The following is a 25,529-nucleotide window of genomic DNA, read 5'->3' on the forward strand; positions in this document are numbered from 1 at the left end:
TGTTAAATTTACATTTTTTTAGTTGCCCTAATTTTTTCACCTAAAGCTTATGAAAACAAAAAAAGGAACAAAATAATATCTTCATAATCCACATGCTTGACTTATTGTTGTGAATATACATTGTGGGTAAAAAATATGATCAGACTTAGAATAAGTATATTTAATTTATGTTAATTATTATGTGATTTTACATTGTGGGTAAAGAATATGATCAGACTTAGAATAAGTATATTTAATTTATGTTAATTATTATGTGATTATTTAATAATTGACACGATTACATTAAGTTTGAAAGAACAAAGTTCCACTAAACATGTTTTGTAGTTATTTTAGTTACGGGATATTAAGATTTAGAAAAAAAAAAAACATTTTTGCTTCTTTTTACTTTTCTAGTCTAGGATAATACAGAGTGGTTCGCATGAGCAGCTCAGTTGGTCACAAGGTTGAAATTTGAAAACAACAATGATAATACAAAGTGTATTTTGTTTTCAAAAGCCAAAAAATATAAAAAATTGAATAGATGAATATTATATATCTTCATACAAATAATATTGGTTGCGGTTCAAATACACCCTTTGCATCATCAAATAACATGAAAAAAATGAGAATGAATGAGAGAGCTGTTGAAGTGACACAATTTCCTGTCTTGTAATAGAAACATGAAAAACCAAATAGACTGCATCATCTCTGCAAGTCCCGAGTAGGGACTGTGCAGAATATCCTTAGAGTTTAGTTGGCTAAACACTTGAGGTGATTGATTCAATAATGGTGATCTTGATATATGGCACCAAATTCTGCCCTCCATGCTTGATCATCATCATAAACAGGAGAGTGTGATGTGGTAGTGTCATTCTGGGGGGGAATGTCAGAGTCCTCCCTATACAATGGCCGTAAAGCGGCTTCTGGCAATCTGCTCTCAGCAAGATACTGCTTCATGGTGATCATCTCCATCTTATGTTTTCTCTTCAGTTTCTCCATTTGTTTCCTCAGCTTCTCGTTCTCTTCCCGTGCTGCTGTGAACTTCTCCTGTTATAATCAAATATTAGAGTTAAGGTTTTGGTGATAGGCATAAAGAATGAAACTAATTACTAATTACTGCAATCTATCTACTATCTCTTGCCTCTGTAACAGAAGCTGTTTCCTCTGATTCTCTCAATCTAACAAGAAGTTCTCCAGCAGCATGGACTGCTTCTGCAGTGTCTCTAAGTTGAGCTTTAAGGCTTTTGTTCTCCTTTTTCAGAAGGTCTCTCTCCTTCTCCCTTTCCACTCTCAGAGCAGACAGCTCGGCTGCAAGGGACTTGGCAAACCGAGCTCCATGGCCTTTTGCTCCTGCTTTTGCAGCTGCCTTTTTAACGTCTTGGATTCCTTGCATGATCAACCGGTGCTTTTCTGCTAAGTCGTTGTACTTCTCTTGCAGTTCAGCATAGTGCTCAACCATTCTAGCATGCCCGAGGACTGATCTTTGAAGTGCATCATCCAACTCCTCTGTGCAGTTCTTCTCGAGTTTCAACTCCATCTCCACCTTCTCTGCTCGTTGGCGGATGGACTCAAGATCGATTCTCAGTTCATCAGTTAGAGAAATCCATTCACTCTCCATCTCGGTCCATCTCTGCCTTTCTGCCTCGAGTTCTTCCTCGTTTGCCCCTTTTGCATATGCACCACTCTTTCCCAGTTGAATTGATTGCAACAACAAAGAGGACCTTGCTCTTTCGGTTGATTTGTTCGTTGGCTGCAGTTTGCTCTTTAGATTTTCAATTTCTGTAAGAAGGGCATCCCTCTCTGCCATATCAAAGGTTTTGCCACTATCGTTGTGATCGACCTCTCCCTGGATTTCTTTAACAATCTCTTGTTCACAATCTCGGTTACCATTCCATTCCAGAAGATGCTGCAAATTCGAAAATATGGTCAGGACAATAAGTAAAATGAAATGGCACCAAAAGAAAGTAAATTCAGTACTAACTAACCTTTTCTTTGAAATTTATTGATTCTCGCCATTTTTTACGATCCATGTCCTCACAACCAATCAGAACATTATTCTGTGTCTCACATTTGCACTGTGCTAGCTGTCATCAGGGTGGTTTATTAGTATTTAGTAATGTGGAAACTGGAGAATCACACAACATTAGAATATTATGAATAGTTGAAGCTCAAATGCATTTACCAGTTGGCTGAGCTGCTGGATCTTTTCTGCTTGTTCTTTACAAACACTTTCAAGATTCTTTTCTCTCTCCAGAGCTTCGGTTAGATCTTTCTCATATTCCTAAGCAAAGTAGAAAGTCTATCAATTGAAATGCACAAAACAAGAAGAAAAAGAAAAAAACTTGATTAATTTATTTACTTACTTTAGGCACTTGATCTGCCTTTCTATGACCATTAGTTCCATCGACTGGTACTATCCATGTCTCAGAAGTTTGTTGCCCTTCTGATGATGTTTGAATAGTTTTTACCTTGTCAACAGAAGATTTCATGGCAAAATGGTCGAATGAGAAGGAGGCGATAGAAGATCTCATTATTGATGCAGAGTTCTGCTGGTGATGATCGATTATCTGTAAACCTCGATGAAGACTAGCAGCCAAAGACTCGGTTGGTCCAGGAAATATTCTGCTTGACCTCAAGGAAGACTGGACAATATTGTTTTCCTTCTCGGGTAATGCAGAACATCTGGAATTGTCTTGCTTATCAGTCTCGTTCAACGAGGGACTTGATGATATAACTAAGCTTTTCCTCTGAGTATTTCCAAATTTTGGAGATTCAGACAACACAGGATCTTGGAGAACAGTGCACTGGAGGTTTGTATTGATATGAAGGAGCTCTGACTGAAATACTTCAGAGTCAAGTTCTTCAATTTCACCTTCTTCTTCTGAACAGCTGATGTAATGTTCTTCACTCATTACATCTGTCACAGAACCTTCAGCTGAGCAGAACTTGCTGCAGTTTTTGTTCTCGATTGTTTCTTTCGAGTTCTCCTCGTGTGAATAACTATCAATCTGAACTTGGAGTTCTTTAATGTCATCTTCATTTATGTGAACTTCCTCTTCAGAATCATTATCAATACGGGGTAACATCAACGAGCGGTTAAGACTCACTCTCAACTGATTCAAACTCTCACGCATATTGTGCCCTTTGAAATAGCCACTGTTGATTCCAGACACATTGTTCACACTGGACTTTGCTCTGATAAGTTCTTCCTGTGACCAACAAAAAATTAGATATATAACAGAAAAACCAGAAAAATTTAGTCTTTCCTAAAAGAAAATGAAATTACCTTCAGCAAACGAATCTGATCACTCAGACCATTAACATCATCTTCAGTGATTTCATTGATCACTGGTTCATTCTTCATGAGCTTCACCTTCTTCCCAAATCTAAGTGTGCTTATAGTGTCACTTGCATGCCTACATTAAAAAAGTCCAGTTTACCATAAGAAAAATCATTCCTAAAAAATTAAGAGTCTTTAATAATCTAAGTATATACACCATACTTGTCGGTCTGGGAGATTGTGCATATGACAGAGAGTTTGGCATTCCCTCCAAGCGATTCTCTCAATAAATGTGTTAAACTGGAACAGCTATAGGGAACAACTTCAAGTACTCTTTGGCTTTGTTCAGAGAGGATATTAACCAAACGCCTAAAGAAGAAGTAAGAAGAACGATTACAAGCTGTGCCAATAAATGCAGCAAGGTTATCAAAAAACTGCTATCTTTGTATTAGACATACCCCAGTTGTGACGTAGATTTCTTCACGAATTTTCCTTCCTTTATACATTGTCTACCAGCATCTTCAAGAATATTTCGTTCAAATCCAGCAAGATCAACAATGGTAATTCTGCTTGTCTTTGAACTACCAAAGCACTTTGATGAGTTCTCCTAATACATTCATATAGATGAATAAGTAATCTTGACATAATAATATCATAATTTTGGCACCTAAAGTGTATAAAGAAAGTCAATGGCACCTGTAATGTAACCTAAAAGATCATGAAAATACCTTGCACCAGGACTCAATGATGCATGTGAACACAACATGAGACCTTGAACTTTTCGAGTTTACTCCTGTTGACCCAACCTTTCTACTTGAAAGACCCTGAAAAATCAACATTACATGGGATCAAGTAACACTAGAATCACTTGTGGGAGTGTAAAAATATAAATTAAAGAACTATAAATTACAGACAATGTCAAATGTATTGCTTTTCCTTACCTTAATCAAAACCTGTGTGACATCTTCATATGTGCTCACATATTCCTCTGTCAGATTCTCAACATAAAATCCGTTTTTCGTGTCATCCTTTATCTGAAGCATTACAACCAAAGACTTCATTCTCATTACCATACACAATTTCCAAATTAACTTTTTGCTTGCGTGAAAGGGTGCAGAATTTTTACCTTCAAATTCCTCTGCATAGGATCAAGTAAATCCCCAATATGGCCATTGTATACCTCAAGGAATGAACAACGGCATTGGTAACTTATTTGTTTATCTTCAGAATTCTCATGCTCCTAAATAGTCAAACAGGAAAAGAAACAGTCAGGAATGGCCCTATTTCATTTGCATTTTAACATGACAAAAGAAAGGGCCAAAATGGCAGACTTACTCTCTGAATGTTATCAAACAACATCTCGAAAATACGTGGAACAATGCCTTGAAGACCATTGGTTGATGGAGTCTCAACCATTGCACTGGGAGGTCCCCACAATGTGTATGTCTTTCCACTCCCAGTCTGGTAACAATTAACCAAATGTAAGTACTGCTACTAATATATAGAAAGACCTAAGAATCAAGGGCATAAAAAGATGAGGATAAAATCAGCTTATCATAAACTACCTGTCCATAAGCCAAGAGTGATGTGTTATAACCTGCCAATGCATCCTTAACCAAAGGGATCCCAACTGATTGAAATACATCCTCCTAATTTACACAGAAAAAGTTGTGAAAATCAATCCCCCAATTCTACCATTTTCTCAAGTTGAGCATATTAAACTAAGCAGATAACAACAAAAACATCCAACCAAGAACAGATTTGAGCCCAAAAACAGTAATTAATTCATAGAGACAGTAGTGAATCTGAGAAAGACTGGAACTTTTGAAACAACCGCCACACCTGAGTTGAATTTGAATCGAAAATCGAATCAAAAGTGAACTTTTTATCACCAACAGACACTGAGTCCTTAGAAACTCCTCTAACCATCCGATCTCCAGTTGTTAGGCCATTTCCTGGTCTGATCCTCACCACAACCTACACTTACCCATGAAAAAAAAAAGCTTAAAGAACTAACATTACAACTAACCTATATAAAACACTAAATCTCAAAAATTCAACATATATTTGGAAAATGATTACCTTGACTGATGGGTCGGGAGCTTTGGATACTTCCACTTTGGCCTCTGATTTGGCGAGTTCCTTTATGGGGGTTGCCTGTTTTGACTGGGCCTTTTTGGGGATAGAATTAGAAGAAAACAGCGGTGGGTCGCTTATCTGAACGTTGGGATCCATAGGGGCGATGTTTTCACCGTTGAATCTGGATTTGGAACGAGTTAAACTCATCCTGCTCTTGGATGAAATGGATTTGGGAAGGAGACTTCGTATCGTCGAGTTAGAAATGCTACCCAGAAATCTATTCTCGGACATTTCTACTATTTTCGAGGGAAAGAGAAGGCAGAAAAATGAAGAGAAAGAAAGAAAGAAATGAAGAGACAGAGATTTGAGAGGAACAGAAATGGAAGGAGCGCTAGTGAGAGCAGAGTTATTTGAGAGGATGGTTCAAATGTTGGATCGGGAAATGAGGAACGTTGTAGATTCGAGAAAGATGACCGTTGTAGATTCCCCTTTTTAAAAATTTCGAATTGGAAATTGCAGTGGGGCCAGCCGGCCAGAGCATCCTTCCTATGGGCCGTGAATAATGGGCCACATTTTTGTCCCATCAAAGATGTTTCTGTGTTGGCCCATTTCTTGGATCCATTCAATGAGTTAAGCGGATTTCAGCCCACTACAACCTTCAAATGATCCATCAAGTAACTTGGCAAATTATTGTGTGTGGATCACGGTCCAAAACGACGTTATTGAATTTTATAAGTTATAATAATGTATATTATGAGTTATAAAAATTTATACTACACCTAATAGGGTAATTCAAGTGGCAAATGAGCTCTCTTTGTGGGGGAGAATTTCAGGATAATGTGAGTTTGATTCTCATAAGTGACGATTCCCTTTGAGCCAGCTCCGATGCCTCCTGGAGCGAACCAAGTGGACCGTTAAACAGATAGAGAAAGATCCAGACCACATTGTGGTTTACACTAAAAAAAAAATTATATTACAGTGAGCTGCATGAAAAAATAAAAATAAAATCGTGCGAAACGACATCGCAAGTAACTACTATTATACCATTTTTTTACAATCAAAGTAAGAAAAGTAATATTACATGAATTCCAATGTTTTACTTTCGGCTAACATCACATCCTTTGATTAATGCATAAATAATAAGTGTTATTTTATTTTTAGTATTATTATTTTTTAAATAAAATCATGAGATATGACAAGAAATTCATCTCTTAAAAATATATTTATTTATTTTTCCTTTAAAAAAATCTTGGTCTGATAGACCATGTCCTCAAAAGTCACATCTAAAATGTTGATATGTAATAAATTTCAAAGAGATAGTTAAGAATGGTTGACCATTAAAGTCATTCACAACTGAAAAAGTATCAATCTAAGGACACAACATTCATTGTTTTTTATAGATTTTGCATTTTAATGGGACCTATAGTTTGAATAATGCACCACATTTCAGGAAAAAAGTGTCAAAATTAATTAGAACTAAAATAGCACGGCATTCTTCTTCTTTCAAAAATATATTTATGTTGTCTCGTTTAGTATTTATTATATTAATTATCAGAGCATGTTTGATTCATAAAATATGTCAAAAATAAAATAACATTTAAGAATAGACATATTCCATTGTTTTGATTTTTTTTTTTTATATAATAACATTCATAGTAATGAGATATTTCCTTTACAAAGAGAATATCCATTCATACGGGATGCTTTAATATTAGCTATCTCCATGCTTTCGGACACACACGCACACACACACACATATAATAATAATAATAATAATAATAATTATTATTATTATTATTATTATTATTATATATTTTATACTCCGTATAAGAGTATTTATGCTCTTTTAAAAACTTATTTCATTTATATATTTTTTTAACCAACCAAACATGGAAATACAATTCTTATAGTCTATTCCTTCATCATATTATTATTATTATTATTATTATATATATTTTATACTCCGTATAAGAGAATAGTCTGTTCTATTACTTACATGTTTCATTCCTTATGAAATAGAATTCCTATCCCATTAGGTAAACCAAACGTGTTGTAAATGATTTGTCCATTTTATGCAAATAGTTTAACAATAATCAAATTTGTGACCTTTAGATATATAAATTATGTTTCATCTACTTAATCACTTTTTATCTATAAAAAGTATAAATTTTAATCCTTTGATACGTTACCCATCCATAATCCCAATTTAAAATTCAACGAAAGCTAAACTTTTATCCGTGAATTAAGGAGTAATTAATACTACTTTATACTCCAATTGTATTGAACATACAGGAAGCTCAATGAGTTAATTGGAGGAAGGAAAAGGACAAACTTCAAACGGGAAAGGAGAAAAGAGAATGGTACATTACTTTTGAAACTTGGTCAATATTGAAACAATATCAATCAATATTACTTAATAACGGGATGATTCTAAAGTAGGGGTGTAAACGAGCCGAGCCGAGTTCGAGCCTAGGTAGGCTTGAGTTTGAGCTCGTTAATGGAGGCTCGGCTCGAGTTCGAGCTCGAGCTTGAGAACTGATGCTCGAGCTCGAGCTCGGTAATTTTCGGGCTGCTCGAGCTCGAGCTCGGTAATTTTCGGGCTGCTCGAGCTCGGCTCGAGTAGCTCGATTGTTCAAGTTTGAACTCGAGTTCGATCTTGAGCTCGAGTTCGTGCTCGATTTTGACATTAAATTTAACATATTTAATACTTTTGATTTAAAATTCAAACTACTTTGTTTTATCCATACATAAATAATAGAAATCTTTTAGGAATTTTGGTTCAAAATTTTAATTTGTAATTGTTATTTATATATATTATTATTATATTATGTATTATGTATTATATATATATTATATATTATATGGCTCGCGAGCAGCTCGACGAGCCACGAGCCTAGAATATCTAGGCTCGGCTCGAGCTCGATTACTAAACGAGCCGCTCGCAAGCTGCTCGGCTCATTTACACCCCTATTCTAAAGATAACTTGAGTTCACTTCTCACAAGTTACAATTTTCTTTGGACTAACTCCCATACTCCTCGGAATGAACGTTGAGTGGCCGGGACCGTGGATCATAAGACAGACGGAGGATGGTCGGGACCGTGGACCAAGAATGACCGGGACTGTGGACCATAAGACAGACAGAGAAAGACCTTGAACATTCTAAATATATGTGCTGAAGATATTATAGTTAAGCGACATAACTGTGATTCTCCCATTATATTGACCAGTTCTGCTTTAAGTTAAAAAAGTATATACAGAGAAATATTATATTGTAACAGAATCAATCTAATAATACTTTTAAAAAAAAACACAAAATACTCAAGATTATATTATTGAGTTGTGCGTTATAAAAGCCTCCAAAGTTTTACAACGTACATGAGCGGTCACCCCCACCTTCACGTGCTGGTCTATGCCCCATTTGTGAAAAAAGCAGTGGTGGGGCCCTTTAAGTGGACTTCTTTGCTCATTGCCAGACGCCAGGCTCATGGTCGGTGTACGTGTCAACAGTAATCAAACAAAGTACATGTTTTTTCTTCATTTTCAGTAGATTACATACACTGAACGGACACAGTATTAAATAATTACTTTATTTATTTATCCATAATAATTCAAGATCAATTATGTACAAGATTTTTATTCTCCCAACATGCTGATAAATAGTAATCCGTACTGCTCCAATCCCACTACGCCATTCCTCGAGCTTTAAACCGGGTCTGTGTCGGATCCTTTGCTGGAGCTAAAAGGTTCTTGAGAAATCCACTTGACTTTGGAGCTTAAGGCAAGAAACTGAACCTACTCGCCTCACTTTTGTTCATTTCGTGATGTTCAATTGAATTTGCTTTGGTTGGAATTCAGTAAAGATCCTAGTTTCAGATTCATCTTTGTCTGTTCTTGATAAAACAAAGTGGAAAGATGGAAGCTTTATCCATTTTTGTTGTTGTTTCTTGATGCAAAATTTGTAGTTCTTTTTACCCACTCAAGGTTGTTAAGTATTGGGTATCTTTATCTGGTTTCTTTTTTGGTTTTGTTTTGTTTTTAAGGTTTCAATCCATGTGTTTGAGTTTGGGAGCTGGGAATTGTGCTTACTGATTGATGTCTTTTGTTTTGTTGGTTCTGTGTTAACTACTTTCTTAGGTTTTGCTGTTTTGTTGTTTCCGAAGTTTTACTGCTTTTCTGGGTTAGTTTATCTTCATGCATGGTTGAATTTTGTGCAGTTATTAGTTTCTTGTTCTGTAATTGAGCCTAGTAATGTTGCTGGTTTTGCAGAAATTTTGCTTACTAGTAAGATGTTTAAACTGGGTTATCATTCTATGAGTTTTATCCTTGAAGGGTTCAGTTCAATTATTAGCATTTGAATCATGTTTAGTTTCTGCTTCTTTATCATACAGAGGAGCTGCAGTTTTGTTTAGCAGTATTGAACTTCTTGTGTGTTGTGTGTTCACAGAATAGCCATGGATTCTCCTCAATCACTTTTCGAGGGTTCTTCGGTTTTGGCAGAGCCTGAGAAAAAGAACAATAATGGAGTGTTCCTGGAGAACAAGGAAGAAGCTGCAATGAACTACATTGGTGTTTTAGATGTTCATGTTCACCAGGCTAGGGACATCCTTAACATCTGCATATACCACAAGCAGGATGTTTATGCCAAGATTTGCCTGACAAGTGATCCCGAGAATGCGGTCTCCACCCAGACTATAAACGGGGGTGGGAAGAATCCGGTTTTCAATCAGACTCTCAGGCTGAATGTGCCCAATATTGAGTGTTCTCTGAAATGCGAGATTTGGATGATGAGCCGGGTGAGGAATTACTTGGAGGACCAGTTGCTTGGCTTTGCTTTAGTCCCGCTATCTGAAGTCCTCGTTGGGAATGGGAAGTTGGAGAAGGAGTTTACTCTCTCGTCAACTGATCTATTCCATTCCCCCTCGGGGTTTGTCCAGTTGTCTCTGGCTTACACCGGAGCCTCACCCGAAGTTCTTGTGGTTCCTGCACCGCCAAATGCTGTGACAGCAAGCGATGACGATAAAGTTGTGCATGACTCTGAAGCAGTGGAGTCTTTATCGAGTGAGTTTGAAAAAATCGAGTTCCCAGATCCTAAGATAGTGAATGAGAATCACTTGATGGTTTCTGAGTATTTTGGCATTCAATGCGAAAATTTAGACTCTCAGAGCTCTTCAGACACTGAAAACCAATCTGGTTCACAGGTCAAGGAGAGTGTTCTTACTGAACCTATTGATTCCCCTCCAAGCAGTGTTTCGACTAATGGATCTGTGTTGGGTTCACATCCCGCAAATTCCCAGTCTTCTGATATGCAAAACGAAGAGGAGCCCCGAGAATTCCCCAAAGAGAAAACTACAGATTCAAAGAAGGAGAACAGCTTAGATGCTGCAGATTCTGAAAGTCTTGCCTCGGGTAACCTTCCTAAAACCGAATTCCCTAAGCCTCTCGTGTCTATAAATGTGCCAGAAACGAATGTGGTGCAACAGGACATTGTGGATATGTACATGAAAAGCATGCAGCAATTTACTGAATCGTTGGCGAAGATGAAGCTCCCCTTAGACATCGAGAGCGCCCCAAGCAGCTCGGGGAATTCAAGCTCAGATCAGAAATCAGAAACGCCCAAGAGCGCTGGCTCTCGAGTGTTCTATGGCAGCCGAGCGTTCTTCTGAGCTTTAACATTGCCCGAGTTTTTTTAGAGCAAGCAAACCAGGAAATTTTAACAACTAGGATGAAGTTGATGATGCCAGTGCTAATGTTTCATGTTTTAGGTTACCAAAACTGAATAATTTCTTGTAAGACCTTTGTGTTTTTCTGCACTATATATGCTTATTTCCCTTTCAGTTCTTGATGAATGTCCATTCAGACCAAACAGGATAAGGTTCTGATTTTATAAAGGAAAAATAACAAAAGTGCCATAAAAAAGGACAAGAATGAAACTAAATGTCTTGTACCAGTTCTACTTGACTGGCTGCTTAAAACATAGGCAACAAATAAACTAAAACAGGAAATTCATCAATCAATCTATCTTGCAATCGACTTTACAGTTCAATTTCAATCAGATGCCGAGAATGGAGCCTAACTAAGATCTAAAAGAGTCGAAATCCTCTGAAAATCGCTTTCTCTGAGCACCTACCTATTCATCCATTCAAACGAGGCCCTGTTAGCTCTATATCATAAGTGAAGATTATATTATTTGAGATACGTTTAAAACATTCACAACTCACCGCTTTTCTGAAGTCTCCTCGCCTAAATTCTCCATATACCCAATTAACGAGCTCGCCTAAGCTGCAATTCCTGATAAAGATCATTATAAAAGAATTCAGTATTAGGATGAAGTCGAGGAAAGTTTACATTCAAATGAGAAAGAGGGTAACTTCTGCAAGAAACTCGTCAAAATAGAAAGGACTATGCTATTGAAAGACAAGAATTACCTCTATTTGCTTGTCTATTTGCAACATTATAACCTCTGATATCTCCCGAATTTCCTAGCCCATACCCAAAAGAAACCGAGCCATCTATGTCAGGAGATGCAGCGTGTCTAGTGGGGTCACCCGACATTGAAGCGCTGCTATAGAAATCCCCATAAGGCCCCTCATAAGGACCGTTGGGCACGGTGAATGATGTGGCTATACCTGCTGAATTATTTCTCCCGAAATCTTCAGATCCCAATACGTAACTGGCTTCTCCAACTCTGAACCCAACATTCCCACCGGCATAATTGGAAGAGTTCCTACCAACTGGAGCAGGAACCGAAGAGCTCCAATTTGCACCGTTATTTCCAAAAACTCCAAAACCACTACCAGAGGCCAAAAACGAACTCGAGCTAACACCATTTGGAGAAGTATTAAGAGTAAGACCGCCATTTCCCCAGACATTCCTTGTTGGAGAGGCTAAAAACGAGTCCCCACGGTTGCTGCTCGTGCCATATCCAATGGGAGTAGTGTATCTGCTTGAGTTGCTACCAAAGTACGGGCTCAGAACCCGCCCATAACCGAGGGTATTACTAAAATTGGACCCACCTGCAAAACTCGGGGTCAATACTGAATCCAAATTCATACTCACTCCATAAGCTGCAGGATTAACGAATTGAGAATATCCTGTTCGACCACTGGGAACAGGATTAAACCTATCCATCCTAAACCCATAGCCTCCAACCGAACTCAGATTATACCCCTGTGCATAGCTGTTAAGGAAGTTCTCGGGGGATCTATTAAGACCATAGTTATATCCCATCATAGGGCTCTGTCTAGGCCCCGGAGAACGCTCTTTTGGAACTGCCCGTTTCACTTCAACCATCTTACCACTCAGTTCATGAAAGGTTTTATACAACGACCTATCCACTGCATCCTCCGAATCATAAGTTATAAATCCAAAACCTCTCGGCCGCTGTGTATTGTGGTCATACATTACCACAACATCCGTAATTGTACCAAACTGATCAAAGTATTTCTTGAACTCACTCTCTGTGATGGTAGATGCTAATCCTCCTACAAAAATCTTTTTTGTGCGCCCAGGGCCCGGAGATCCTTGAATGTTGATATTGTTCCTATTCATTATATTATAGTCATCCTTGGGCACAGCCTTCTTTGCTTCAACCTGGACAATATAAGCCAATGAAGAATATACACAGGTAGAGTTGAGTATCCATTTCAGAAAGGGCAAAGCATCAATTTTTTTCAGACATGCAAATTTCATGCACACAAATAGAGTTTCAAATCAAAGCTGACTATTAGCCATTTTAGTTTGAGTCGATCAGTTATAGGCAAAGACTGGTTTATTTCTTTGTGATCATTTGCCAGCTATAAGCAAATGCTGGTTTAATTCCTTATGACCCTTTGCAGATTAAGCAAGGATTACGGTTTACCTAATGCACACCATCGGGCAGTGACCCGTTTTTCCTCGGCACTCAAAAAAAGAAAAACTGAATCTAGTCTTTTGATCTTTTCCATTACAATCTTTGTTAAAAAGATAGGAATTTGAAGCAGAAAATATATACTTACAGTTCGGCCATCTATCATGTGTTTCTCCTTGACTACTCTCTCAGCAACCGCAAGATCAGCAAAGACTACAAAACCGAAACCGCGAGCCCGGCCGGTGTTGCGATCTCTCATGATCACAGCCTCCACCACGTCTCCATAGGAGCTAAAATAATCTTTAAGGCTCTTCTCATCCGTGTCCCAAGATATCCCACCGATAAAGAGCTTACCAAGATCCGATTCCGTCATTTCTACAAGCATCGTTAAACAACAACACTAAGATCTTAACAGTTTAGCAAGCTTGCGTGAATGATAATCGAATTGGGTACATGTATCATTGATAATTGCGTGAAGATAAAATCCATGAAATCTGAGAGAGACCCATCATCAGAAATGAGTAAAATGTAGATCCAAATGCAGATAACAAATCCAATGATGAAGAGCGAAATTCACACCTTATCTAGAAAATCATGCAGACCTCAGTTCAGATACAGAGGAACATCGAGTCCTCGTTGCATCAATCAAAACCCAATCCAAAGACTATAGCAAATACATAATTCACGTAGATCAGAGCCCAAGAACAGTGATTGAAACAGAAACGAAGAAGAAGAAGAAGAAAGAAAATAAGCTTATGAGCTAAGCAAAGCAAAAAGATTAAAACTTTACAAGAATTTTCACCATTTTGAAAGAGACCCAGATGGGAAATGAGATGAAACTAAGATCTAAACAAAATGCATTTAAATACATGAAGAAAACAGAGGGTGCGCTCATCTCCTCTCTCTTCTTTCATATTCTTGGTTATTCCACACCCATTTTAATACAATCAAAAGTAATGGAATTTTTAGCTGCGGACAAAAATAAAAAATGTATGTACGAGTATAGGACAGGAAAGCATAGAAAGAGGATTGGCGCCTTGCGAGGTGGTGTGGTTTTGGCTAAAGTGCGTGTTTGCTGTATTTAGGTGATTCTCGAGTGCAGCCTAAGATGGATGATGAATCATTAGTGGATGAGGATGTCTTTTTTTATTTTATTTTATTTTATTTTTAATATCTGACATATTCACTAATCAATCTTTTATTTTTGTTTATCATCTTTAACTTACATTAAGGGAGTCTTTGATTTGGAATATATATATATTTTAAGTCACTCTCTCACATAGAGGGTCATGAGTTCAATGAGTGAATAGATACTACTTATATTAGTAATAGTCTATTTTTCAGGAATTTAATTTTACATGAAATTTTAATTTCATTTCTTTCCAAATATTTTGCAGCGAACCAAATTGACGGTAATAGTATACGTTTCAAATTTAACAAATTTTTATTAATAAAATTTTTAAATTATAAGATGTTGACCTGCACGGCATACGTTACTTGAATTATAACGGTTGTTGTAAAGGTAATACAAGTAACGTAGCAGTGAGGTCAGCATCCTCATTTATCCGATGAGGGTGATTGTACATTCGATTCAACCAACATGGTACTGAATTAACAATCAACATCTTAAATTTATTCGATAGGATGCTGACCTCACTGCGTACGTTACTTGAATTATAACGGGCATTGAAAAGACAATATAAGTAAAGTACTCAATGCAACTAGTCGTAAAATGGGCAATTGTACATTCGATATCAACCAACATGGTACTGAATTATCAATCAACATCTTAAATTTATCCGATAGGATGCTGACCTCACTGCGTACGTTACTTGAATTATAACGGGCGTTGAAAAGATAATATAAGTAAAGTACTGAATGCAATTAGTCGTAAAATGGGCGATTGTATATTCGATATCAACCAACATGGTATTGAATTATCAACCAACATCTTAAATTTATCCGATAGGATGCTGACCTCACTGCGTACGTTAATTGAATTATAATGGGCGTTGAAAAGATAATCTTAACTATAATATAGTCATCTGGTTTGGTGCAATTATTGTTACAATTATTATTTTGGTGAGCAATTATTGTTACAATTATTATCTCTATCCTTATTATTATTGTATTCTTTAATTTTTTGGATCTTCTATATTATTGTTTAGAAAATGGTGATGATTATTAATAGTCATTTATAAATAATTGTTTGGTCTTTAAAGGTCAATTGTATGTTATTACATCTAGAGTTAGAAATCTCAAAGGTCTAAAAAATTTGATCCGTGGTGACTCTGAAAATTGTAATTCAATTACTATTGTAGTTTACTAAGGTCTTAAAAATTTGTAATATTGAATACTATGTACTAAAATTTTAATATAGTTTAAGATTTGTAGTAATCATCTACCTTAAATATCAATTCTTATTTTAATTGAAAATATATTTATGTTCATAATTTTATCATAGCAATTCAGACATAATTATTAAATATTAAATAACAAAATTTTTATATATGAATAAACCTCATATAGGGTATATTTTTATAACATATTTTTCGTGCATTGTACGTGACAAATACTAGTATAAGTAAAGTACTCAATGCAATTAGTCGTAAAATGGGTGATTGTACATTCAATATCAACCAACATGGTACTGAATTATCAACCAACATCTTAAATTTATCCGATAGGATGCTGACCTCACTGCGTACGTTACTTGAATTATAACGGGCGTTGAAAAGATAATATAAGTAAAGTACTCAATGTTTTTTTTTTGAAAGTTACTGGCTCTATTAAGAACCAATAACGCCTCCACTTACTTTCTCAACCTACTGAAACACAAAGAACCAATAACACCTCTACTGAGGCTTGAACTCATAATCTTCCAAATGGAAGTCCAACCCGGGTACCATTAGACCACATAGTCCTGGTAAAGTACTCAATGTTTTAATTAGTCGTAAAATTGGTGATTGTACATTCGATATCGACTAACATGGTATTGAATTATCAATCATTATCTTAAATTTATCCGGTAGGATGTTGACATGCACCGCGTACGTTACTTGAATTATAATGGGTGTTGAAAAGATAATATAAGTAAAGTACTAAATGCAATTAGTCGTAAAATGAGTGATTGTACATTCGATATCAACCAACATGGTACAAAATTATCAATCATCATCTTAAATTTATCCAGTAGGATGCTGACCTACACCGCGTACGTTACTTGAATTATAACGGTTGTTGTAAATATAATATAAGTAAAGTACTCATTGCAACTAGTCATAAAATGGGTGATTGTACATTCGATATCAACTAACATAGTACTGAATTATCAATCAACATCTTAAATTTATCCGATAGGATACTGACCTGCACCGCGTACGTTACTTGAATTATAACGGGTATTGAAAAAATAATATAAGTAAAGTACTAAATGCAATTAGTCATAAAATGGATAATTGTACATTCGATATCAACCAACTCGATACTGAGTTATCAATCAACATCTTAAATTTATCTGGTAAATGTACAACTAGTCATACTATGTTGGTGTTGAATTGTTGATCAACATTTTAAATTTAGGTTAAAACTAAATTATGGTTAAATAATCTTGAATGGATTAGATTAACTTTTTAACTTAGTATGACAACATGAGGAGTTCCATAGAGAAGGTCGCATGATATTGTTTAGGTTTTTTTCACTAGTTAAGCTAATGTTAGTGGGACATAACTCATAAGGGAAGATTGAGCTATCCTTTTTATTCGCCTTCATTTTCTATGGCAATTGAGTGCCTATCATTCCCTGCGCCATATGGACCAAACCTACATTTCTATCATTTGCATACTTACTGCACGTTTAGTTCACGGAATGAATTTAGAATGAATAAAATATGAATTGTATTTTATTGTTTGATTCACTAAAGAAATAGACTTTATAAATTATATTCTTTAAAAAAATAGAAATGAAATAAGTTTTAAAGGCTTAAATAACCCTTATACAAAATTAATGTATTGCATTTTGCACTGTCATAGCGTAACAAATACTTGTACAAATTGATTAGTGATTCACGTTGAGATACTGAACTGTACTTGGGGTGGCATTAGGCCCAAATAGCTTATTGGGTAGGCTATTTTTCTTGGACCTCATACATTTCAATTGTTATACGGTGGACCATAATATGTACGGACTATGGTCTAAAAATAACGTTATTTTTTCAAATAAAGAAACAAAAATAGTTATATTTAACTATTTTCGTATTTATGATGTGCTCATAATAAAATAAAATCACAGTAAAACTGTAGTTGAATTAGAATGATACTTTAGTTGTGTTGTAATGTAATTATAGTGTATCTAAAATGAAACTGAGTGACATGTCTCATATATTGAATGTATATTATTAAATGAAATTGCAGTTGAATTTAAAATGATATTCTTTGATTCTCCGTGAAAGTTGTCCATTGACATTCTGACCTTAATTCGAGCCAATATCGATCTTTTGAGGTATTGACTCCAACTCAATTGGTTAATAGCGTTTTGAGATTAGGTAAACATAAGGAGACTTGATTTGCTAAAACCCGGTAGAATAAAAAAAGGAAGTATTAACTATTAAGGGACCTTATAGACAAGTTGAAATGACAAATTCACAATTCTGGGACGGTGAGGGATATATAATTTGTATTAAGTAATACTATAAGGAGATATAATAATGGAGAAATAAGCAAATGGGAGAGCTTACGACACACGCGTTTCTGGTAACCATATTTTTGTCTTTTGTTTAATTGCTTTTCCATAACGACAACCAATCAAAGAAACAGTTGGACAGACAACAAATGTTTGCTTCCAGCACATGAAATTCTGTTCCTGAAAGCAATGTCAAATGTGGTTACAAACAGTTGGCCATTACATAAAGAGAGGAGCCAATCCAATCTTGTTTCTTGGGATGCCAGAACAGCTATAATCACTTTCTTTGACTTTCACTTTTCTTTCCTTTCTTTATACACATTTCATTGAAACTTTTGAGTTCTATGCTTTGCAAACCAAAACACTAAAATAAACCCAAACTGCCAAAACCCAGCATTGGGACAAAAATTCTAAAGAGAAACTAAGTACAGACTTGGCTGACCATAAAAAACAAGCAATTGTCAGCTCTGATATGTATTTCGAGTAATGTTTTCGTCATCATCATCATCATCTTCGTTAGCGATTCCATAGAAGAAAGGGTCGCGGAGAAGATCAGAAGCGGAGGGTCTGGTGCTGGTATGGGCGAGGCATTTCTCGATAAAGGCCTTAACCTCGGGGTCTTTGAGTTTGTCCATGGCTTGAGGCCTGATGCCAGAAGTCACCTTCTTGTATATCTTCACCACGTTCTCGCATTCGCTGTATGGGAGCTCCACAGTCACCATTTCGAGCACACACATGCCAAACGAATAGATGTCAACTGACTCGGTATAGTTCTCGTCGTATAGCTCTGGTGCCATGAACTCTGGGGTCCCGAGCACTGAATGAGCAGAGTGGTTCTTCCCAACAATAGTCGCGAAACCCAGATCACCAATCTTCACCTATTTAACAAAGGGGGAATTTTTAACCGTGTTAGCATGACATATTCCACTGAGACACCTAACTGTAACAAGAGAGTCATAACTCATAATTACTATGCTTCATGCTAAAAAAGCTGCAGACATAAATCTACTTTTATCCTAATTGTTCACCAACCAAAGATGACATAACTAAGAAAACAGCCAATTTAGGTAAGGGGTTGAGAAGATGTAATGTTATTTGTTAATAACTACTACTGATGATTTTATATATCCCCAAACACAAAAACATGGAAAGGTGAGGGGGGTTTTAACCATATTAGTTCTTTTGGATGACAAGAGAAACCCACAACCACTACCCATAGTATGGGTACGGTAAGGGTAAATCTTGCCTTATCCTAGCAAGCAACGACCACAAGTAGGTAAACCAGCCTAGCTGACTGGCTCAAAAAAGAAGGCCCACATGGTAGGTAAACCAGCCTAGCTGACTGGCTCAAACCAAGAAGGCCCGCAAGTAGGTAAATCAACCTAGCTGACTGGCTCAAACCAAGAAGGCCCACAAGTAGGTAAATCAACCTAGCTGACTAGCTCAAACCAAGAAGGCCCACAAGTAGGTAAATCAGCCTAGCTGACTAGCTCAAACCAAGAAGGCCCACAAGTAGGTAAATCATACTAGCTGACTGGCTCAAACCAAGAAGGCCTACAAGTAGGTAAACCAAACTAGCTGACTGGCTCAAAAAAGAAGGCCCACATGGTAGGTAAACCAGCCTAGCTGACTGGCTCAAATCAAGAAGGCCCACAAGTAGGTAAACCAGCCTAGCTGACTGGCTCAAATCAAGAAGACCCACAAGTAGGTAAACCAGCCTAGCGGACTGGCTCAAATCAAGAAGACCCACAAGTAGGTAAACCAGCCTAGCTGATTGGCTCAAATCAAGAAGACCCACAAGTAGGTAAACCAGCCTAGCTGACTGGCTCAAACCAAGAAGGTCAACAAGTAGGTAAACCAGCGTAGCTGACTGGCTCAAATCGAGAAGGCCAATAGGCTACTCCCTAACTTTTAACATTGTGATTACTAAGTGAACAACCTAACCGACTTATTGCATTTTCATCTACCATGTACTACTAATGTTGCTTAGTGCAGCAAGACAAGATAATAGCATAACTATGGAGAGAGGATATATGATATACCTGACCAACATTGCCATTAATGAAGACGTTGCTGCAGTTGAGATCTCTGTGGATGACACAGGGCTCGTGAGTATGTAAATACTCCAAACCTTTAAGGATCTGCCTGGACCACTTCTTTAGCGCCTTGATAGAAACATGCCTGTGTTTCTTTCTGTAGTCACGCAGATTCCCTGAAGTGCAGACTTCCGTGATGAAATTCAGCGTGCTGCGTTCTTGATCCGTCCACACAGAATACAATGCAATTATGCTCTTGTGCTTCAGAGTCTTCAGAAGCCGAACCTCCGAATAAAGCCTGTCAAGAGCCTGCTGATCATCTGCAAAATTGCGCAGTTTTACTTGGTTCCAAGCCACTTCAATCCCTTCTTCTTGATCAAATGCTCTGTACACCTTTTTCACAGCTCCGCAGCCTAAAAGCTCACTGTACCGCCCATACCGCCCCGTCGGATCAACCTCCATGAAAGCCTCCATCTCTCGATCCGACTCGTCGGCAGTTACGCTTGGCACCTGCAGTCAAGATTCAATCTTTCAAACAAAACACAATCGTGATTCTGACTGTTATGTGAAAAGAAATCAATTCGAAGCACCCATTTAACAAAACAACTGCGAATTTTCATAAGCTAAAGAAATTTTAACAACTAACAAAACGAATGCCTGGGAATTCATGATTCCACACGGAAGAAAAAACCAACAATCTCGCGAATTATAAGGAGTGATACAATACAATAGCAGAATTCTTGATCGGATCAAAAACGAAAACAGCAAAAAAGGGCGCAAAATCAAACAATAAAGTGAAGAATTCCTCCCAAAGTTTGGGACTGCACAATTGTGTCGAAGAGATTTCTTGAATTCGAATAAAAGTAAAAGAGAAAAGGATGAATTACCATGTAGTAGGAAAGGTTGAGACGAGAGGCTTCAACTTGACGAGAACAGAACAGCGAAAAGGGCAGCAGAAAAGGTGTATAGCTATCCCGTATGTTTTTTGCTTTCCTCAACGTACGATAAAAGCCTGGAGGCGGAGGGTTTGTATTTATAGAATGGCCGCCAGAGAGGAATAGGTCAAAGTCGGAATTTCAACTATAGTTATAGGATTTGTAAATTTTAAGGTTCAATGTTTAAACCTTATCCGTATAAGATTAGGATTTGTAATCGGGGAAATTTATTCATATTTCATCTCTAATAAGTAACAATATACTCCCAACTTAATATGTAATTGCTCTAACAGGTAACAATATACTCCCAACTTAATATGTAATTGGGGCATTTGGTTCAGGTAATCTGAGTCTAGAAATATTATATTACTTTGTTTGGTTCAAGTTATGAGATTACCGGGTAATGTTATATTATTTTATGTGACGGTAATGTTTCAAGATAATGTGATTAATTTTATTTTCTTAGGTAATTTTAAATTACCTTGAATTATTTCAATTTTGTCCTTGTTAATTAATCGGTATATATAATAATAATAATAATAATAATAATAATAATAATAATAATAATAATAATAATAATAATAATAATAATAATGATGATGAAATAAATATATGTTTATACAATCAAATATATATGTGTGTATATTTATATATTTAGTTTTTTCTTTAAGCACTGGTATACATTCATACATTTCAATAAATATAAAATAAATACACATACATAAATTATATATATATTTATATATATATATATATATATATATATATATATATATATGTATGTATGTATGTATGTATGTATGTATATATGTTATTGATGACATTATTGTAAATTGATCTGTATAACTTAAAATATAACCCTTAACCAAACAAGGTAATATTTTATTCCACAATCCAAACCAAACATGTAGGTAATCTTACATTCCCAAAATCTCACATTACCTTCCTTTCCTGGAGGTTATTTAGGGTAATCAAAAATTCCGTGAACCAAACACCCCTAATTACCTTGTTTGTGGAATATATCTTGTGATATATGTTTTCAACTAACAACATGATCTTTTAATCGTCATGTAATACGTAAGGGGTTTATTTTTGCCGTAACCCTAAATCTTTAAATAATAAAATAAATGTTCTCCAAGACACATCTTAACTGGTCAACTAAACCAAAATAAGTCTATAAATTGCGGTTGTAGGATTCGAATCCTACAAGGATAGAAAAATGAATGTATGAATTTAGCTTTAATTTGTTGTGAACACTAGTGTATAGGCATTTAGGGCACCCTCCAAGGCAAGAGCGGTGAGAGGTCGTTACATTTAAGATTCACACTTACAATAAAATAAATTATTTCATTCCCCAATTTGAGATTTGTTTCCAAATACTAATAAAAGAAAGAGAATGTCATGGGCACCTCAACGGGTTGCATAGGTGAAATTTATCACAAAAAAACAATAATATAATTTCACCAGTGTGGATGAGGGGGCTCATTGTCTCCTTGTCCACAGTGAACAAACGTCTAGCATCGTTTTTAACTTTTTTTTTTCCCCATTTTTTAAAAAATCTTTAATAATTTACAAAAAAAAGACACCATCTACCTTTCATTAATCAAAGTCCTAATATCTTAGTTTATCCTTTTATGTCTCTTTAAATTTATCATCTAATTCAACAATTAATTTTAATTAATTAGCATATTAGTTACTAACTTTTAAGCTTTCAACCAATTTTTCAGTTAGATGTGCCAAATAAAGCCCCCATATAAATTTGGTTGCTTGATTATTTTAAAGATTATATAATCTTAATATTCCTTATTTATCCAAAGAGATTTTACAAAACATCCCAATCCATTAACATTGCCATTTTACTGCAGCTGTATCCTCAGTCGAGTGAATTGCACTCTTGTAGGACAATTAGTCTTAAAAAGAATATTAAAAAAAAGAGTTAATACCCAAAATCATCCTCGACTATAGTGGTTTTTCTCAATTTCGTCCTAAATGACTTTGGTGACCTAATATCGTCCCAGACTTTTGTGTTTCGCTCAATTTAGTCCCAGACTTTTGTGTTTTTGCTCAATTTAGTCCTTCATTTGTTATTCTGTCCATTTGGTGTTAAATAAATAGACAATTCAGTAATTTTAATATTGGCATCTCTTTACTCATAGACATGTGAACTGCGAAATCCTTTTTTTTTTTACGAATTACTCCCAAAATTACTCCTAAAACTGCGAATATAAAATTTGATTTGCAGGTCCGGGAGTAATTCTGGGTGTAATTCGTACAAGAAAGAGGAATTTCGCACTTCACAAGTTGAAAGTAAAGAGAGATCAATATTGACATTACTGAATTGTCCTTTTATTTAACACCAATTTGACGGAATAACAAATGGAGGACTAAATTGAGCGAAACACAAAAGTCTGGGACGATATTAGGTCACCAAAGTCGTTTAGGACGAAATTGAGAAAAATCACTATAGTCGAGGACGATTTTGGGTATTAACTCTTAAAAAAAATCTCCGACATTAATTAACGATAAATACTAATTACTATACGTGATACGAGTTTATCTTTTTGCCAAGTATCCAAAAGTTGCTTGTTGGATTGGAGTATCTGACAGGCTCGTAGTGGAGAGCTTTAAGAGATTCCTTGATGTGATTGCCGCTCTATAAAAGTGAAGTTCTCAATTCTTGATTTGATATGATGTTTGGTTCCTTCATAAACATTGCAACTCCTTGGCTCTATTATTTGATCTCTTTTTGAGTTTATGGCCTCTTTTTTTTTTTTTTTGAAAGGAATTAAAATTTCTTTTCTATCTTATTCTTTAGATGGTAAAATTTCCTTATTTGTTTCGAGAAAATTACAAATTTGTGAAATTATAATTTTTCCTTTCATAGAATTTAAATTCATAACCCCTTCCCTAAGAATTAGAATTTCACAACCCATGAAAAAGAAAAACACATTGTTTTTCCAAATTTAACCTACCAGCGTTCAATTCTTTAACTACTCATTTAGAATGATAATAGATGTGTTATCACGCTACACAATAGTTAACATTATTATTATTATTATATTATTATCCAATGGCATTTTAGTTTTTATATGGCTTCTTCCATTTCAATTCTCCGTAATTCTGTTCTTCCTACCTACCAAACAATAGAATTTAAATTCCTCTTCCTTTATTCAACCAATCAACCATATTCCTTTCTCATGAAATTACAATTTCTCCTCCCCTTAATCCCCTTCTTTCAACCAAATGCCCCGTTAATCCGTTATAGTTCAACCCAACATTTTGTAGTTCCAAAGATTGACTTTTGTGTGTAACTTTGTTAAAAGGCATGACTTTATGTGTATGTGGTCCGGGTCTTTCTCTATCCGTTTAATGGTCCAGGTACACACGGTTCGCTCCGGGAGGCACAGAAGCTGGCCCAAAGGGAATCATCACTTGTGGGAATCGAACCCGGGTTATCCCGAAATTCTCCCCCACAAAGAGAGCTCATTTGCCACTTGAGCTACCCTATTTGGTTTTTGTGAGTAACATGTTAAATGTCATGGATCAAACATTTCTCCATACAAGCCTGGATTAGTTTTATGGTAGTGAAGATATTTGATGATGTATGCAAAAAAAAAAAAAAAAAAAAAAAAAAAAAAAAGTTCAACTCTCAATATCAGTTGCTAGATAAACAAATCTTTCAACTCAAATAAACCTAGTTATTGTTACGGGCATGGTTGCCGGAGGCGCTAGTCAGGCGATAGAATAACGCCTAACACCTAAACAGGCGCCTAGGCAGCTAACTAAAAAAAACAGTACACGTGTTTGGGGTGTATGTCATATTATATATATATAATTATATATATATAATGAAAAACAATTAGCAAGGCCGAGTTATTGGACTAATTCGCCACCATTTCGGCCTAGTCGGCTGAGTTAGGCGCCTAGGCAGCCGGTTGACTAGACAGCCGCCTAGGGGAAAATCACCACGGCCTAGGGGTGCCTAGTGCCTAGGCCGATTTTTGCAACAGTGGTTACAGGAGGAAGTTAATGTGCATTGATCATCAGCTACTACTGTTGCAATGTAGTGTCATGACCTGAACCAGGGAGCTCACTTTGACAGAAAAGATCATCAGATAGATGGGTATATCTTGCAAAACTATGGTCAGAAACTTGACAGAGGAAGTGAATTGTCACTAAAAGCTATTGCAAGTGTAAGTATACTAACTGTGAAAGTCAGAAAGTTTTTTAAATGCACTCCTTATGGACAATTAACAGAGATTCTATTCAAGGGTTCACATGAGCATCCTAAACCCCAGCCCTGGTGCCCTTGTGTCCATCCAAAAAACAAAATTTCCAGAAACCATTATCTTTACATGATCAAGAAGGTAAGAACTAAGAAGCAGAATCACAATCTAGGTGTTAGAATTCACCAGTATGTAGAATATCAAATTCAGCACTAGAATGGGACTAACTAACCAGCCAGCTACGCTGGCTGCATCAAGAAAACTGTCTAGATTCAAGTTCTGGTGTGATGGCAGTTGAAGCACCACCTAGTTGCACGCTATGGAACTGTAAAAGTTGGAAACTTGGAATCACCCGACTTCAGGACCTACCTAGACAACCCTTTAACCTACATTTACACCCACTTAAACTCTTAAATGAAACAGAATATTCAAGATGGGCATGTTCATGAAATCCAGCATACAAATAT

General features: G+C 36.2%; 4 protein-coding genes across 14 annotated transcripts; 1 reads left to right on the plus strand and 3 right to left on the minus strand.

Annotated features, from left to right (window-relative positions):
• Positions 1–501: 501 nt before the first annotated feature.
• Positions 502–5,770, minus strand: LOC109178169 (kinesin-like protein KIN-12F). The gene is made up of 15 exons (XM_019327740.1): positions 5,342–5,770; positions 5,102–5,236; positions 4,825–4,908; positions 4,595–4,720; positions 4,386–4,499; positions 4,201–4,293; positions 3,988–4,083; positions 3,718–3,866; positions 3,482–3,628; positions 3,266–3,395; positions 2,343–3,188; positions 2,162–2,260; positions 1,965–2,063; positions 1,121–1,885; positions 502–1,026 (listed from the first exon to the last, which is right to left on the minus strand). Exons 1-15 carry the CDS (start codon positions 5,627–5,629, stop codon positions 760–762), a joined length of 3,438 nt encoding a protein of 1,145 aa, XP_019183285.1. The 5' UTR covers positions 5,630–5,770; the 3' UTR covers positions 502–759.
• A 3,182-nt stretch (positions 5,771–8,952) lies between these two features.
• Positions 8,953–11,149, plus strand: LOC109178173. The gene is made up of 2 exons (XM_019327744.1): positions 8,953–9,117; positions 9,784–11,149. Exon 2 carries the CDS (start codon positions 9,791–9,793, stop codon positions 11,000–11,002), a length of 1,212 nt encoding a protein of 403 aa, XP_019183289.1. The 5' UTR covers positions 8,953–9,117; positions 9,784–9,790; the 3' UTR covers positions 11,003–11,149.
• Positions 11,150–11,193: 44 nt separating this feature from the next.
• On the minus strand, positions 11,194–14,252 carry LOC109178172 (heterogeneous nuclear ribonucleoprotein 1-like). 9 transcript variants are annotated; one of them, XR_002053675.1, is made up of 7 exons: positions 14,055–14,252; positions 13,765–13,849; positions 13,334–13,560; positions 11,765–12,929; positions 11,685–11,709; positions 11,558–11,627; positions 11,194–11,466 (listed from the first exon to the last, which is right to left on the minus strand). XR_002053675.1 is itself a non-coding variant. In XM_019327742.1 (4 exons), the coding sequence occupies exons 1-3, from the start codon at positions 13,568–13,570 to the stop codon at positions 11,614–11,616; spliced, it is 1,416 nt and encodes a 471-aa protein (XP_019183287.1). In that variant the 3' UTR covers positions 11,194–11,466; positions 11,580–11,613. The 9 variants fall into 9 exon arrangements, 1 of the variants encoding a protein (XP_019183287.1); XR_002053676.1 differs by lacking the exon at positions 14,055–14,252 and adding an exon at positions 13,988–14,005; XR_002053677.1 differs by lacking the exon at positions 14,055–14,252 and having other exon boundaries at positions 11,580–11,627; positions 11,685–11,714; positions 11,911–12,929; positions 13,765–14,047.
• Positions 14,253–17,993: 3,741 nt separating this feature from the next.
• Positions 17,994–20,976, minus strand: LOC109178175 (probable serine/threonine-protein kinase WNK11). 3 transcript variants are annotated; one of them, XM_019327746.1, is made up of 3 exons: positions 20,789–20,976; positions 19,908–20,411; positions 17,994–18,743 (listed from the first exon to the last, which is right to left on the minus strand). In XM_019327746.1, the coding sequence occupies exons 1-3, from the start codon at positions 20,789–20,791 to the stop codon at positions 18,327–18,329; spliced, it is 924 nt and encodes a 307-aa protein (XP_019183291.1). In that variant the 5' UTR covers positions 20,792–20,976; the 3' UTR covers positions 17,994–18,326. The 3 variants fall into 3 exon arrangements, with proteins under 3 accessions (XP_019183291.1, XP_019183293.1, XP_019183292.1); XM_019327748.1 differs by having other exon boundaries at positions 20,711–20,925; XM_019327747.1 differs by having other exon boundaries at positions 19,908–20,429; positions 20,789–20,923.
• Between the last annotated feature and the right edge of the window lie 4,553 nt (positions 20,977–25,529).

This window comes from Ipomoea nil, unplaced genomic scaffold (assembly GCF_001879475.1).
Source record: "Ipomoea nil cultivar Tokyo-kokei standard unplaced genomic scaffold, Asagao_1.1 scaffold0813, whole genome shotgun sequence".
In the NCBI taxonomy this organism is placed as follows: Eukaryota; Viridiplantae; Streptophyta; class Magnoliopsida; order Solanales; family Convolvulaceae; genus Ipomoea; species Ipomoea nil.

Coding starts and splice junctions, on each gene's coding strand:
- LOC109178169 (XM_019327740.1), bottom strand. CDS start 5,629: ATGTCCGAGAATAGATTTCTGGGTAGCATTTCTAACTCGACGATACGA. Junction 4,084..4,200: donor TCACACAGGTTTTGATTAAG/GTAAGGAAAAGC, acceptor TTGATTTTTCAG/GGTCTTTCAAGTAGAAAGGT. Junction 3,189..3,265: donor ATCAGATTCGTTTGCTGAAG/GTAATTTCATTT, acceptor TGTTGGTCACAG/GAAGAACTTATCAGAGCAAA.
- LOC109178173 (XM_019327744.1), top strand. CDS start 9,791: ATGGATTCTCCTCAATCACTTTTCGAGGGTTCTTCGGTTTTGGCAGAG.
- LOC109178172 (XM_019327742.1), bottom strand. CDS start 13,570: ATGCTTGTAGAAATGACGGAATCGGATCTTGGTAAGCTCTTTATCGGT. Junction 12,930..13,333: donor ACATGATAGATGGCCGAACT/GTAAGTATATAT, acceptor TATATTGTCCAG/GTTGAAGCAAAGAAGGCTGT.
- LOC109178175 (XM_019327748.1), bottom strand. CDS start 20,791: ATGGTAATTCATCCTTTTCTCTTTTACTTTTATTCGAATTCAAGAAAT. Junction 20,412..20,710: donor TTGTGCAGTCCCAAACTTTG/GGAGGAATTCTT, acceptor TCTTGACTGCAG/GTGCCAAGCGTAACTGCCGA. Junction 18,744..19,907: donor TTAATGGCAATGTTGGTCAG/GTATATCATATA, acceptor TTTGTTAAATAG/GTGAAGATTGGTGATCTGGG.